At 40.3% G+C, this 17,128-nt stretch overlaps 1 protein-coding gene across 1 annotated transcript; it reads left to right on the forward strand.

Moving 5' to 3' along the window:
* The first annotated feature begins 8,989 nt into the window (after window positions 1-8,989).
* LOC121458049 (39S ribosomal protein L2, mitochondrial-like) lies at window positions 8,990-10,037 on the forward strand. Its single transcript, XM_041667167.1, is given in 1 exon segment — window positions 8,990-10,037. A coding segment is annotated over 1 exon segment (918 nt). The 3' UTR covers window positions 9,908-10,037.
* The last annotated feature ends 7,091 nt before the right edge of the window (window positions 10,038-17,128 follow it).

Consider the following 17,128-nt stretch of genomic DNA (forward strand, 5'->3'; position numbering starts at 1 on the left):
GGTATATTCCCAAGAGTGGTATTGTTGGGTCCAGGAGTAGGTTGATCCCGAATTTCCTGAGAAACTGCCACACTGCTTTCCAAAGTGGTTGCACAAGTTTGCATTCCCACCAGCAATGGATGAGTGTACCGCGAGGGGTACACCCACACACTGAGACAATGGGGGTGATCTATTGGGAACTCACCAAGGCCAGATGGACTGGGTCTGAATAAGCATGGGATAAAACCGGACTCGCTGAACATAGAGGACAATGAGGACTGCTGAGAAGTCAAGAACAATGGCACTGGGTTTTGATCCTACTGCACATACTGGCTTTGTGGGAGCCTAGGCAGTTTGGATGCTCACCTTACTAGACCTAGAAGGATGTGGGAGGTCCTTGGATTTCCCACAGGGCAGGGAACCCTCACTGCTCTTTGGGCTGATGAGGGAGGGGGACTTGATTGGGGGAGGTGGAGAGAAATGGGAGGCGATGGCGGGGAGGAGGCAGAAATCTTTAATAAATAAATTAATTAATTAAAAAAGATTTCTTGGGTCTATGATAAATGTTTCATTTGGAAAGCCTAAACTATCTTCATTAATGATGTTAACTTATTTGAATTCACATGACTTCCTCCACTTTTTTGCATGTATTGTATATTACAAGGAATGCAGATAGTGATCAATTTAATAATTGATATATATCATGATTGCAATCATTTGCATTTCCCAAACAACAAATCCTGAAAAAAATCATTTATAAACCTATAAATTATCTGTAACTCTTCTAGGTGAAGAGCTCCTTAGACCAAGTCTTTGCCCAAGTTTTTTACTATGTTGTTCATTTTCATGCTATTGGTTTTTAAGTGTTGTATATGTATAGAATGATATTACTTTATTAGATATTATATATTTTCTCCGAGCATATAAATTATGTCTTAGTTATTCTTCAATTATTGTGAAAAGACAACATGTTTTTACAACACTTATAACAGAAATCATTTATGTGAGACACTGTCAATTTCAGAAATTTAGTACATTTTCATAATGGCTGTGAATATGCCAGCATGCAGAAAGATATAATAGCTAAAAATTCTACATGTGGATCAATAGGCAGCAAGAGGACAGAGGCAAGGGGACTTGCTTGAGACTTTGAAAGCCCAAATCCCAGTGACAGAGTTCTTCTAACAAGGCCATACCTCCTAATATACTCAGTTTCATGCCAAACCCTGGTGACCAAGTGCTCAAATCTATAGTGGACATTTTCTTTTCTATTTTCTTTTTAAAACAATCTTTTTATTTTACATAACAATCCAAGTTCTATCTCCCTCTTTTCCTCCCACTCCTCACTTTTTCCCCCACCGTAATCCCCATCCATTCCTCAGAAAGGGTGAGGCTTTCCATGGGGAACAAAGAATATCTGTCATATCACTTAAGGCAGGGCGAAGGCTCTCTTCCCTGTATCTAGGCTGAGCAAGATATTCCTCCACAGGGAATGGGTTCTATCACATTCCACTCCCTGGCCTCCACTGGCCCAAAGCAAAATGCATCCAGTCAAATTTTTAAAATCTGTATAGCCTATCACAGCTTCAACAATGTTTAAAAGTACCAAGTACAAAGTATCTTCTGGGATTCCAGGCAATCACTTAACTATCTTCATTAATTAAACCAAATAAAAAAGCACACCACATACTTCCAACATACAATATCTCTTAATATACACTACTATTTCAAAAGTTGGGAAAAGGAGCAGAGTGAGAACCATTCCAGAAGGTTCAGTCTCAAGTACAGAATGCTGCACTCCAAGTACACTGTAGTATATGAGTTCAGAGTTGGAAGCAAGGTTGAAAAGAGAGATGGTAAAGAATTTTCTGACACTCATAGAAGTTTCTTAAATGCAATTCCATATAAAATCAAAATAAATACTTCCAATGTATAATTATCCAGAATATGCATCACCATTCCAAAAGGGAGGAAAGAGAGCATAGTGAGGAAATACGAGACCAAAGCAAGATCAAAACCAACAGGACAAACTTCAATCTCAAAGTTTGGTGTCAAAGTAGTCTTCAGATTTCCTAGTCTTATCAGCTTTGTTGACTGAAATTCATGTTTCTCTCTTAGACTGTTTCCACACTAACTCTGCAGCTTTCATTGACAGGAATCTTATGTCTCTAAACAAAATCCAGGTTTCAACTTTACAGTTTAACAAAATTGCTTGTCTGGGCCACTATTCAGGGACATCCCTGAGACATATATGGCCTCATCGGTTTTCCTTAGCATGGAAGGATATTCTGCAGGTCCTTTCTTGTATCTTTTATTCTAAAGACAGAAACACTTGGCTGAAGCTGCCAAGGTCTGCTGCTTCCTAGGGCTGGAACTTTCCCCTTGGTCAAATTCAGTTGCACCAGTTTTCTGTTTCCCATTGTTTCCTTCACTTCTTGAGCTTGTCTTTAAATCCTTTCCACAATTTTAAATTTACCTGGATGGGACCTTGTCCTGAGGGCATAAATCTCTTCATTCTATTCAACATCTGGCTTTCCTTTAAACTTTTTATCTCTCTCTCTCTCTCTCTCTCTCTCTCTCTCTCTCTCTCTTTTTTGCAATGGAATTGGAACCATTATTCTTCCTGCTTTTCTTTTCCCCTCAAGCCATACATGTTATAATTTTCTATATGCATTTTGCTCCTTTTCATTATAAATCTACATAAGAGTGAATTATAGGAACCATAGGAAGAATCAGTACTAGGCTCTCTTGAAATGTCCTCTGCCTATACCAATAATCCCAAACTTTTTAAGTTATTCTCAGGCAGATATTTTGGAAAAGGTCAAAAAGCAGCCACTTTGTTTGTCAAAATATAGTCTCTAGAAAATTTACTAATATTATTCTCCTCTGAAATCTCCTGAATCATAATCTATGTTGCTCTCACCACCACTGTCTTCTATGCTTTCACTCATATGGCTCATTAAGTACTACTTAAGCAATCATTGCTTTTCTAATCAAAAGTCCCAACATCCACATTCTGCCAACAACCAGTACAATCAGGCACGTCACTGCATTACTCCACTCCTGGAACCAACTTCTGTCTTAATCAGAGTTCTATTGCTGTGAAGAGATACTATGACCTTGGAACATCTTATGAAAGAAAATTTTCAACTGGGGCTGGCTTACAGTTTGGGAAAATTTGTGCATTTTCTTCACAACAGCGAGAATGTTTACCCACAGGCAAGCATGATAGCAGAGAGTTGTACATCCAAATCCTGAAGGCAGCAAGAAGAGTGAGCTATTGGGCCTATCTTGGTTTTTCAAACCTCAACATCCACCCTTAGTGACACACTTAGTACACAAGACCACATCTTCTGTTCCTTTCAAATAGTGCCAATTGCTGGGACTAAACATTCAGATACATAAACCTATAGGGACGCATTCTTATTCAAACTACCACCTTCCACTCACTGGGCTTGTATCCACATCATAACTCAAACATTATATTCTTGTTCTTTTCATTTTGTCTTTCAACTGATCATAAATTTTTACTTTCAATGGAGTTGCATGGTGATAGTCAGTTTTCTGTCACTGTGACTAAATCTCTGTAAAAATCAAATTAAAGGAGAAAGACTTGATTTTACTCAGAGTATCTGAGAATTCAGTCAATGATCAGCTCATTCCCTTACCTGGTTCTGTGATAAAGCATATCACCACAGTGCAAATGTAGGACAGAGTAAGATAATCACTTCATTGTAAACAAAATACGTAGACCGACAAATAGACAAAAAGCAGAATACACAATCCAGAGGCTTGCTTCTGTATAACCTACTTCATCCAAATAGGCAGTACCTCCTAATGTTTATTAGGAGCACCAAATGGATACTAAGTCCTAACATGTCCTTTTGGAATGAAAGTTTAGATACGAATTGAAATGCTGACCAATCAATACATTATTTCATTTGGCTTATATCTAAAACATTCTCCCAAGGGAGAAGTAGGGTAGGTACCCAGCCAGTAGAGGAGTTTGGGCTGGTAGGTGGTAACTAAGGAGGAAGGGAGTGCCATAAAGGAACTTGAAAGGGCTTAGACCCATAGGAGAACATGGGGTGACCAAGAGAAAGATAAGGGCAATGGGGAGAAGGGAGGGCTCAGATAACCTGAATTCAATGGAAAGCTTGATTATTGTTGTTTGGTGAGTCCACTGGCCCTCTACACCTTTCCCAAGGATTGTGGGTGGTAAGGGATGTGGAACTTCCAGGAGATGTTGGGAGCTTCTGATGTGAGCTCCATGACCCTGGATGTGAAGGCTGGCCCATTGTTCATTTGGATGGTCTGTAGAATGCCAAACCAAGGAATGATGTAGTCTAGTAGTACCTGAGCCACCACATCTGCTGTTTCCATGGAGGCCAGAAACGTTTCTATCCATCCTGTAAAAGTGTTCACAAGTGTTAGGAGATAATAGAGTTTTTTTATGACGAAGCATATGAGTGAAATCAGCCCACATTTTTTACATGGTTGATGCCCATGAAGCTGATGCAGAGACTGACATATATGGACAACCCCTGTGGATTGGCCTTGGCACACACCTTTCAGGAGTAAACCTCTGAAATATGAGCTCGAAGATGGTTGAGGTCAAAGAGGGACTTTAAGAAATGGAATATAACTTTGGGGACTATGCATAAGGTCTGGTGGATGTCTGAAATGATCAACAATGTCTGGTCTTCAGGAAAGATGAGACAGTTATGAAGTATTAAGAGCAGCAGGGCTGCGTTCCCAGCACCCCGGCCGCCTGCTCGGCTAGCTTATGCCCCAAAATAATTACACAGACACTGTATTCTTTTAAGCACTGCTTGGCCCATTCTCTTCTAGGCTAATTCTCACATATTAATTTAACCCATTTCTAATCATCTGTGTGTAGCACCCCAAGGTGCACTTACCGGGAAGATTCTAACCTATGTCCATCCTGGGTCAGAGCTTCATCCCGGGAGCGGGGCATGGCGTCTCTCTCTGAGGCTTCTGCTCCCGAGAGAGCTGTGGAGTCTCTGCGCTCACTTCCTCTTCCTCCCAGCGTTCTGTTCTGTTTTCTCCTCCCACCTATCTTCTAACCAATAAAATGGGCCAGGGCAGTTCCTTTATTAGCCAATGACCTTCCTCCATCACAGTTATTTAAGCAGAACCATCCATCTTTTGTTTTTTTTTGGCCCCCTCTTTAATGAGTTCATCTCTCTCTTCTGGTTGATAACAGGGATGATAGGAGGGAGTCCAAAAAAATGTGTTCTGTTAAATCAGAGGGGCTGTAGGCCAGGTGCTGGGACCACTGAGTCAGCTTTGGCATTGCCTAATGCCACTGGATCCTTGGAGAATTGGTGTCCCCAACAGTGAATTATGACTACTTCTGCAGGGAGCTGGAGGGCTTCCAAGAGATTGGCTATAAGGGGTCCAATAACTATGAGAGTATTCTTGGTAGTAAGGAAGCCCCTTTCTTTCCAAGCTACAGAATAGGTATGGGCTATTAAGAAGGCGTATTTGGAGTCAGTATAGATATTGGCTATCTGGAGTGCTCTAGTCAAGTCAATTAATTGGCCTTTTGTGAAGAGGTTCCCATTGGCAGGCAGGTCGCTTTAACTGTTTTATTGGGAGTGACCACTGCATATGCTGCCTGGCGGTTTCCTCATTTGTCTCTAAGGGAACTTACATTAGCAAACAGGGTGAATTGAGGATTTCTAAGTGGTTGATCTAAAAGACTGGGCCAAGGTGAGCACAGGCCTCTGGGCAAGAATTAGAGGAAGTATCAGAGTGGGGAGGGAACAGGAAGGAGGTCTGCAGGGTTTAGGGCAGGACTAGAGGCCAAGGTAATTTGGGGTTTTCTAGAAACAGTGAGTAAATGACTTGGACTTATGAAGGCCCAAGGAAGGAGAGAGAATGACTTAGAAGGTCTGAGAGGCAGTGGGTGGAATATACCATGACTGGCCTGGACAGGGTGATCTTGAGAGCCTCCTGTGTGAGTTCAGTTGCTGCTGCTGGAGCTCTCAAGCATGTCTGCCATTCACAGATGGTTAGGTCCAGCTGTTTGGGCAAAAAGGTGACAGCCTGATTCAAAGGCCCAACCAGTTGTGTTAGAACTCCAGTGACCACTCCTAACTGTTCATCTGTATAAAGGTGGTAAGATCTTGTCGGGTATGGAAGCACAAGGGCAGGAACTGTTACAAGGGCATCTTGTATCAGAGAGAAGTTAAGGGAGATGATGGCCATGAGAGTGACAGGCCCCTTGAGGGTCTATCTGGCTGCCTGGTACAGAGGCTTGACAATAATGGCAAAGTTAGGGATCCAATGACAGAAGAATCCCATCAAGCCCAAAAATGAGAGATTCTGAGTCACTGTGGTTGGGGGCTGTAAATCCTGCTATGGCCTCTTAATAATTTCTTAAAATTCACACATATACATTATAGATGGTAATAAATTTCATAAAAATATTTTAATTCAAGTATATCACATAGTTTGCCTATATTCAAAAGGTTTCATATCAGGAGTTCAAGGGGCTCTGTTTTTTATATATTTATTAGAAAAGTTACTAATGTCATATACAGACAAGCAGACAGCAATACAGCAAAGATGCTAAGCCAGTATCAGGCAAACAAGACAAAAAGAATATCCCTTCTCATACACTTTAGAGAAAGAAGTAGGTTCTATGCCAGTGACTGATTGGCAGTCCATAATGAATGCATGCAGTCAGACTGTCTAATGGTTGCAGGGAGTCTGTCTCTCGGAGACATGTGCCATGGTTGTGATTAAGAGCAAAAATATAGAAGAAACAAGTTAATAGAATAGCTTTACAAAATGGTGGGGCTCTGCCTAATATGTTTATACTCTATAACATTCCTTCGCACCTCCCATCTCTTTGTCCCTTTCATTCTCAACACAGTTTTTCTAAGTTTATTATTGCTAGTTATGTGCACCCATGGTTTGCCAGCATGAATGTTTGTGCACAGCATGCATGCCTGGTGGTTGTGGAGGCCAGAAGGCACATGGTCCACTAAAACTGTCATTACAGATAAATGTATGCTGCCATGTGGTTACTAGTAGCCAACGGCAGGTCTTCTGTAAGACCAAGTACTCTTAACCCCTGAGTCATCTCTCTAGGTCATTCACACAGTCTGCTTCTGTTTTAACATCATATAAGCTATATACTTACATATAAATGATCTCATCATCTATGTAACATGAAAATGCCATGAAAAGAATCAAATGTTGGGACCAATTACCTGTTCCAGTATCAGAAATCTCCACTGGAACAGGTACAGGGGTGCAGTAGCTGAGCAAGTGAGCAAGGAAGGGCCAGAGACTACTGAGGGTCCAGACGTGAATCTGGGAGCTTCAAGGGAGTAGACCTAAGCCAGGACCTCTGCCAGTCTGAGCATGAATCTGGGACCTCTAAGGGAGTTGACAGGAACCAGAGATTTCTGCAGGTCCAGACGTGAGTCTGGGACCTCAGAAGGAGTAGGCCTGAGCTCTGTGGATCCTGGTATTTGTCTGGGACATCAAAGGGAATAGGCAGGAACCTGGAACCTCTGAGGGTCTGGAGTGTGAGTCTGGGACCTCTGAGGGAGTAAGCCTGAGCCAGGTTCTCTGTGGTTCTGGGCGTACCTAGAACTCTGAGCTTGGGAACTCTGAGGCACTAGACCAGAACCAAAAACCTTTGTAGAACCAACTCCAAGCCAGGGAGTTCTGCAGGAAAGGAATCCAGACCAGGATTTGCAGAAGCAGGTCAAGGCCTGTAACCTAGGCCAAAGTCAACCTGAGGCATGGAACTCCACCTTGAGCAACAAATTGAACAGAAGTGGAACTGAACCAGCTACCTAGGACAGAGTGGGACTAAGGAGGAAAGCTCCACTAGAGCAGAAGCCAGACGCCAATCCAGTCCCCGGACACTGGCAGATCAGGATTAAGCCAGCAACCAGATCCAGAGTCAGCGATCTCCGCTGAAACAGGTACAGGGGAGTAACTGCCGAGTAAGTGAGCCAGAGCCAGAGACTACTGAGAGTCCAGACATGAATCTGGGACCTTCAAGGGAGTAGACCTAAGCCAGGACACCTGTGGGTCAGAGCTTGAGTCTAGGGCCTCCCAGGAACTAGGCCTGAGCCAGGAACCTGCCAGTCTGGGCATGAATCTGTGACCTCTGAGGGAGTAGGCAGGAACCAGAGATCTCTGAGGGACCAGGCGTAAGTCTGGGACCTCAGAAGGAGTAGGCCTGAGCCAGGACTTCTGTGGGTCTGGGAATTGGTCTGGGACATCAAAGGGAATAGGCAGGAACCTGAAACCTCTGCGGGTCTGAATGTGAGTCTGGGACTTCTGAGGGAGTAATCCTGAGCCAAGTCCTCTCTGGTTCTGGGCACACCCAAGCTTGGGATCTCTGAGACAGTAGACCAGAGCCAAAAACCTTTGAAGAACCAACTCCAAGCCAGGGACTTCTACAGGAGGGAATCCAGACCTGGATTTACAGAAACAGTTCAAAGCTAGTAACCTAGACAAAGTAGGCCTGAGACAGCAAACTCAAAGTAAACGAAACAAAGCACAGGAGCACTGAGCTACCTCCTGGAACACAAAGTAACCAACAGGGTAACTAGAACTGTTGCACTGACTGTACCACAAGGGCACAATCATCTGAGCTTTGGATTCTTTGGCACCTAGAAGATTATTCAACAAAATCTCAGACAACCCCAACCATATCTATTAGAGGAAAAGATGAGTAGAAAAAGTAAGAACACATGCAATACCACAATGAGCAACACAACACCAGTAAAACCTAAAGACCTTAAAACAGCAAGACCTGAACAACCAAATATAGATGAAGCAGAAGAAAATGACTAAAAAAATAACTTCAAGAGAATGTTTGAAACTCTTAAAGGGGAAATGAAAAATTCCCTTAAGGAAATGGAGGAAAAGACAAACAAAAATTAGAAGACATCAGCAAGTTCATTAAAGGAAACCAAGAAAAAGAAATCAATCATATGGACTCCGAGGACTCCCCATGGCCCTGTGTGCGCTCACTAGTGCTCTGCACTCTCTGAGCCTGGCATCCCTGGTCATTACTGCCCAGACTCCAACTCTGCTCCGGGCTGCCCAGATGCTGAGCAATGCCCTTCAGCAGCCCTCGGCCGTGGCGTTGCCCTCTCAGCGTACGGTGCATACATCTGTGGACCTTAATGCCAAGTTTGTGTCCTGGAAAAGTCGTACCAAGTACACAGTCAAACCTGTGAAGATGAGGAAGTCTGGGGGTCGAGACCATACAGGCCGCATCCGAGTACATGGTATTGGTGGGGGCCACAAACAAAATTACAGAATGATTGACTTCCTGCGGTTCCAGCCAGAGAAGGAGAGCAAGCCAGAACCCTTTGAGGAGAAGGTTGTCGTCGTCCGCTACGATCCATGCAGGTCTGCAGACATAGCCCTGGTAGCTGGGGGCAGCCGGAAATGCTGAATCATTGCCACAGAAAACATGAAGGCAGGAGATACAATCCTGAACTCTAACCACATAGGCAGAATGGCAGTGGCAGCTCAGGAGGGCAATGCGTATCCTCTTGGGGCATTGCCTGTGGGGACCCTCATCAACAATGTGGAAAGTGAGCCTGGCCGAGGAGCACAGTATATCCGAGCTGCAGGGACGTGTGGTGTGCTGCTTCGGAAGGTGAATGGAACAGCCATTATCCAGCTGCCCTCGAAGAGGCAAATGCAGGTGCTGGAGACATGCACTGCAACTGTAGGCCGAGTTTCCAACGTTAATCATAACCAGCGGATCATCCGCAAGGCAGGACGGAATCGCTGGCTGGGCAAGAGGCCTAACAGTGGGCTATGGCAACGCAAGGGAGGCTGGGCTGGCCGAAAGATTCGGCCACTGGCCCCAGTGAAGAGCTACGTGAAGCTGCCCTCTGTCGCTGGCCAAAGCTGACACACCTGGACTCTAATAAAATGCCCCTTGTTTAAAAAAAAAAAGAAATCAAACAAATGAAAGACACTATTCAAGGTTTAAAAACTGAAATAGAGACAATAAAGCAAACACAACCGAGGGAATTATAGAAACAGAAATCATGAGAAAACAAACAGGAACCACAATTGCAAGCATGAACAGCAGAGTACAAGAGATGGAAGACTCTCAAGTGCTGAAGGTAAAATACAGGAAATAGACTCATCAGTTAAAGCAAATATTAAATCCAACAAAAGCTTAACCCAAAACATCCAGGAAATATGAGATACCATGAAAAAGCCAAATCTAAGAATAATAGGTATAAAAGAAGGAGGAGTTCAACTCAAAAGCACAAAATATATATTTAACAAAATCATAGAAGAAAACTTTCTCAAACTAAAGAAAGATATGCCTGTGAAGCTTACAGAACATGAAATAAACTGGATCCAAATAAAACGTCTTTTTGCCACACAATAATCAAAACACTAAACATACAGAGTAAAGGGAGAACATTAAGAGCTGCAAAGAAAAAAGGCAAGTAACATAGCAGACCTATCAGAATTACACCTGACTTTTCATTGGAGATAATGAAAGCCAGAAGGTTGTGGTCAAGCATTATGCAGACATAAAAAGACCATAGATGTCAGCCCAGACTACTATACCAAGCAAAACTTTCAATCACCATAGAAGGACAAAACAAGATATTCCATGACAAAACTAAATTTCACCAATACCTAGACACCAACCCAGCACTACACAAAATACTAGAAGAAAACACAAACGCAAGGAAGCTGGCTATACCAACAAAAACACAGACAATTGATGATCTCATAGCAGCAAACCCCAAAGAAGGGGAAAACACATAAATTAACATCACCAACAATGAAAATAAATTAACAGGAGATAGCAATCACTGGTCAGTAATATCCCTTAATGTAAATGGACTCAACTCACCTATAAAAAGTCAAAGGCTAACAGATTGGATACAAAAATAGAATCCATCCTTCTTCTGCATTCAAGAAACACATCTCAACCTCAAAGACAGACATTGTCTCAGAGTAAAGGGTTGGGTTGGGGAAAATATACTAATCAAATGGACCTAAGAAACAAGCAGATGTAGTTATTCTAGTATCTAACCAAATAGACCTAAATTAAAATCAGTCAAAAGAGACAAAGAAGGTCATTTCATATTAATCACAGGAAAAATCCATCCAGAGGAAATCTCAATACTGAACATCTATGCCCCAAATACAAGGGCACCCTCACCTGTAAAAGAAACACTTCTAAGGCTTAAATCATACATTAAACTTCCCACACTAATAGTGGGAGACTTCAACACTTCCTCCTCACCACTGGACAGGTCAGTCAGACAAAAAATGAACAGAGAAATAAGAGAACTAACAGATGTTATGATTCAAATGAATTAACAGACATCTATAGAATATTCCATCCAAACATACAAATATATGCCTTACTCAGCACCTCATGGAATCTTCCCAAATATTGACCAAATACTCAGTAACAAAAAAAACCTCAACAAATACAAAAAAATGGAATAACCCAATGTAACTAATCATATCATATGGTTTAAAACTAGAAGTCAAAAACAATACTAGTTCTAGAAAACCCACAAACACATGGAAATTAAACAATGCTCACCTAACTCATCAGTGGCTCAAGGAAGAAACAAAGAGAGAAATTAAAGACTTCCTAAAATTCAATGAAAATGACCACAAAACATATCCAAATTTATGGGACACAATGAAAGCAGTGTTAAGAGGAAAGTTCATAGCCCTAAATACCTACATAAAGAAGCTGGAAAAATCCCACACTAGTGAATTAACAGAACATTTAAAAACTTTAGAACAAAAAGAAGCAAACTCATCTAAGAGAACTAGACAGCAGGAAATAATCAAATTGAGAGCTGAAATCAACAAAATAGAAACAAAGAAAACAATATAAAAAATCAATGAGACAAAGAGTTGGTTCTTCAAGAAAATCAACAAAATAAATGAAACTTTATCCAAACTAACCAAAAGGCAGAGAAGAATATCTAAATTAACAAAATCAGAAATGGAAAGGGGGACATAACAACAGACATGGAGGAAATACAGAGAATCATCAGGTCATATTTCCAAAACCTGTACTCCACAAAATTGGAAAACATAAAGGAAAACGACAACTTTCTGGATAAATCTCATTTCCCAAAATTAAATAAAGACCAGATATGCAAATTAAGCAGACATTTAACTGCTGAAAAAATAGAAACAGTCATCAAAATTCTCACAACCAAAAAAGCCAAAGACCAGATGGTTTCAGCTCAAAATTCTACAAGACTTTCAAAGAAGAATTAATAATAATACTTGTCAAATTATTCTACCCAATAGAAACAAAAGGAACAATTCCAAACTCTTTTTATGATGCTACAATTACCCTGATAACCAAACCACAAAAAGATATTACTAAGAAGGAGAATTTGCAGACAAATATCACTCATGAACATTGATGCAAAAATACTAAATAAAACACTGGCATATTGAATTCAAGAAAACATCAGAACCATCATCCACCATGATCAAGTCGGCTTCATCCCAGAGATACAGGGATGGTTCAACATACAAAAATCTTTCAATGTAATCCACCATATAAACAAAATGAAAAACAAAAACCACATGATCACCTCATTAGATGCCAAAAAAGTTTTCTACAAAATACAACATCCCTTCATGATAAAGGTCTTGGAGAGAGCAGGAATATAAGGAACATACCTAAACACAATAAGGGCAATATACACGAACTAAATGGAGAGAAACTGCCAGCGATCCCACTGAAATCAGGAACAAGACAAGGTTGTCCACTGTCTCCGTATCCATTCAATATAGTTTTGAGGTTCTAGCTACAGCAATAAGACAACATAAGGAGAACAAGAGGATACAAATTGGAAAAGAAGAAGTGAAACTCTCACTATTTGCTGATATCATAGTTTACAAAAGCGATCCCAAAAATTCTATCAAAGAACTTCTACAGCACATAAACACTTTCAGTAATGTAGCAGGATACAAGATTAACTCAAAAAAATCAGTAGCTCTCCTGTACACAGACGATTAAAAGGCTGGGGAAGAAATCAGAGAAACATCACCCTTCATAATAGCCACAAATAGCATAAAATATCTCAGAGTATCTCTAACCAAGGAAGTGGAAGACTTGTATGACAAGAACATTATAACTTTGAAGAAAGAAATTGAAGAAGACACAAGAAAGTGGAAAGATCTCCCATGCTCTTGGATAGTCGGAATTAACATAGTAAAAATGGCAATCTTAACAAAAGCAATCTGCAGATTGAACACAAAGCCCATCAAAATCCCAGCAAAATTCTTCACAGACCTCAAAAGAACAGTACTCAACTTCATATAGAAAATGAAAAAAAAAAACCCAGGATAGCAAAAACAATCCTGTACAATAAAATACTTCTGGATGCATCACAATCCCTGACTTCAAACTCTACTACAGAGCTACAGTACTTAAAACAGCCTGGTATTGGCATAAAAACAGACAGGAGGACTAATGTACCCTAATAGAAGCCCTAGATATTAATTCAAACACCAAATTTTTGACAAAGAAGCAAAAAATATCAAGTGGAAAAAAAGAAAGCATATATAATAAATGGTGCTGGCATAACTGGATACCAACCTTTAGAAGAATGAAAATAGACCCATATCTATCACCATGCACAAAACTCAAGTCCAAATGGATCAAAGACCTCAACATAAAGCCAGCCACATTGAACCTTAGATAAGAGAAAGTAGGACGTACACTTGAATGCATTGGCACAGAAGACCACTTCCTAGATATAACCCAAGCAGCACAGACACTGAGAGAAACAATTAGTAAATGGGACATCCTGAAACTGAAAAGCTTTTGCAAAGCAAAGGACACTATCAACAAGACAAAATGACAACCTGCAGAATGGAAAAACATTTTCAACAACTCCACATCAGACGGAGGTATAATCTCCAAATTATACAAAGAAATCAAGAAATTAATCATTAAAAGAACAAATAATTCAATAAAAAATAGAGTACAGATCTAAACAGAGAGCCTTCAACAGTGGAATGCCTGAAAGACACTTGGGGAAAAATGTTCAATAGCCTTAGTCATCAGAGAAATGCAAATCAAAACAACTCTGAGATTCCATCTTAAACCTGTAAGAATGGCCAAGATCCAAAACTCTGATGACAACTTATGCTGGAGGGATTGTGGGGAAAAGAGAACACTTCTGCATTGCTGGTAGGAATACAAACTAGTACATCCCCTTTGGATGTCAGGGTGGCAATTTCTCAGAAAACTAGGAAACGACCTTCCTCAAGACCCAGTTATAGCACTTTTGGGCATATATTCAAAGGATACACAATGGTGCCACAAGAACATGTGCTCAAATATGTTCATCGCAGCTTAGTATGTCATAGCCAGAACCTGGAAACAACCTAAATGCCCCTCGACTGAAAAATGAATAAGGAAAATGTGGTACATTTACACAATGGAGTACTGCACAGCAGAAAAAAAAATAACGACAGCTTGAATTTTGCAGAAAAATATAACAACAGCTAGAAAACATTATTTTGAGTGAGGTAACCCAGACACAGAAAGACAATTTATCACATGTACTTACTCATAGATGGTTTTTAAACATAAAGCAAAGAAAGCCAGCCTACAAACCATAGTCACAGAGAACATAGACAACAATGAGAACACTAAGAGAGACTTGCATAGATCTAATCTACATGGGAAGTAGAAAAAGAGAAGATACTGAGTAAATTGGGAGCATGGAGACCTTGGGGGAAGTTTGAAGCGGGGAGGGGAGAGTTAGGGAGAAAAATGTAGAGCTCAATAAAAATCAATAAAAAATGAAATCAAATGTTGCATTTGTCATAGCCTGGTATATTTTATTTAATATGATTATTTCTTTCTTTTTTTGTTTTTTTTTGAGACAGGGTTTCTCTGTGGCTTTGGAGGCTGTCCTGGAATTAGCTCTGTAGACCAGGCTGGTCTCGAATTCACAGAGATCTGCCTGCTTCTGCCTCCCGAGTGCTGGGATTAAAGGCGTGCACCACCATTGCCCGGCTTTATTCATCCATTTTCCAGCAAATGATTTAATTATTTTGACAGAATAAAACATAAAGTACATATATTCTATATTTTTGGTTTTGTTAATATATTTATTTATTCATTTTTCAGCCCAGCTACAGTTTCTCCTTCCTCTTTTCCTCCCATTTCCTCCCTCCTCTCCCCTCTCTTTTCAGCTCCAGTCCACTCCTCCTCCATTTCTGTTCAGGAAAGGGCAAGTCTTCCACGGATAGCAACAAAACATGGCATATCAAGATACCCCATGTATTAAGATGACCAAGTGTGAGAAGTAGGGTCCCAATGCCATTAAAACAGTTTTATTCCATATTTTTATTATTCATTCATTTATTGTGAATGAAATATTTTTTATCAATTTCTTTCTTTTCAAGTTCATTATTGGTATTTGGAAACATCGTGATACTTTTAATATTTATATTGTATACTAATAGTGTGATGAAAGTGTTTGTCAATTATAACAGTTTTATCATGGAAGTTTTAGAATATCTAATGTATAGGATCACATCATCCTAAAATGGTAGTAATTGGATTTTTTTCCCTTATTTGTTCACCTTTGTTTATTTCTGATTCCTAGATAATCTACCTAAGACCTTAAGGACTGTATGATTAAGAGGTCAGAAAATGGACTTCGTTGTCTCAACCCTGATTTTAAAGTAAGTACTATGAATTTTTCCTCATTGATATAGTGTTGGATATATGTTTGTCAGAGGTGCCCTGTAGTATGTTGCAATGTGTTCCAACCTTTCAAACCTATCTAGTGTACAAGCTTTGTTATTCTATCTTGGCATTCATTCACTCTTTTAGTTTCCCACTGAATATTTAATATTAATATCAAGATTTATTTTGGGGTTAATCCCATTAAACCACCCAGGGTACAGAAAGATTCACTATGGCAGGCAAAACCTGGATAATTGGATCTGAGGGTAAACAAAATAAATCAACTCCTGTACGTTACCACTACATGCTCTTTATTCCTTCTTGAGAAGAAGCAGGGAGAAGAACAAGGGGTGTCTCCATGAGGTTTCTAGTCTTTACAAACATAGTTGAAAAATTCCATAGACCAAGACAATGATAATATGCATATTAAGGTCACAAAAAGGGCAGTCACAAAACAGCACTCTGGAACAGGTGACACCACCCAGGAAACAGCCAGCATCCAAGGGTAAATATCTGACATTACAAACCATTAGATAAAGTTACTAAAGATTCCTGAACCTGGACTTCACCCACACCCAGACCTGCCAGTCTGGTAAGGGCGGGGCATACTGCCTATCTGCTCAGTGCCTATCTTTTATAAAAATTTCTATATGGTTTGTTAGCAAGTAATTTTGTGGGATTGAATCTCTGTAAATTTGACTGTTAGAATGAAGAGTGAATGTTTTGGCTTTAAGGTCTCATGGTGTGGGAGAATGGAAAGGTCATTGCATTGCCCCTGCAGGAGAAGTTACACAGCTCATTGTTTTGGGAATGAATCCCATTTTTAAGGGAGAATCACTATGATTTCACAAGATTTAACAGAATTGACAGCGATTTATCCAAAAGTCAAGTCTTCTCACAGGCTCTACAAAACAAGATGCCCCGTAAGTTGTACACTTGTGGGTCTTCCTTTATTAATCTGTGAGCAGTACATTTATTGTACAATACTGTAGCTTCTGATATATTAATTGATTAATTTGCTTTTACACTCTGTCCATAGTTTTTTTTCTCCATCTTCTTCCAGTCTCTCCCCCACCTCTAGCTTCGTTGTAGCCAGCGAAGCTAGAAGAATAAAGCCATCTAAGGTCTACCCTTTGATGTCAGACATGCAGCTGTGGAATTTGCAGTGTGTCCTGCTGTATTTTGGTCTTGCATTGGTCCAGTATGCTCTCACTATACCCCTTTCCTCCTTTATGGAATGATAATTATAATTTTTGCCCTTAGAAGATGGAAGCACTCAATTTACTTTTTGATTTTACAGAGTTACGATTCAGAAATTGTCTTTACTCTCAGAAGAATCTTTTGAACTTGGATTTTTAAAGTGTTGAGAATTAAAGATGATGAGACAATTTGAAGTTAGATGAAATG

The sequence above is a fragment of the Microtus oregoni genome, unplaced genomic scaffold, assembly GCF_018167655.1.
Source record: "Microtus oregoni isolate MIOR12 unplaced genomic scaffold, Mior012 000016F_ref0000370, whole genome shotgun sequence".
In the NCBI taxonomy this organism is placed as follows: domain Eukaryota; kingdom Metazoa; phylum Chordata; class Mammalia; order Rodentia; family Cricetidae; genus Microtus; species Microtus oregoni.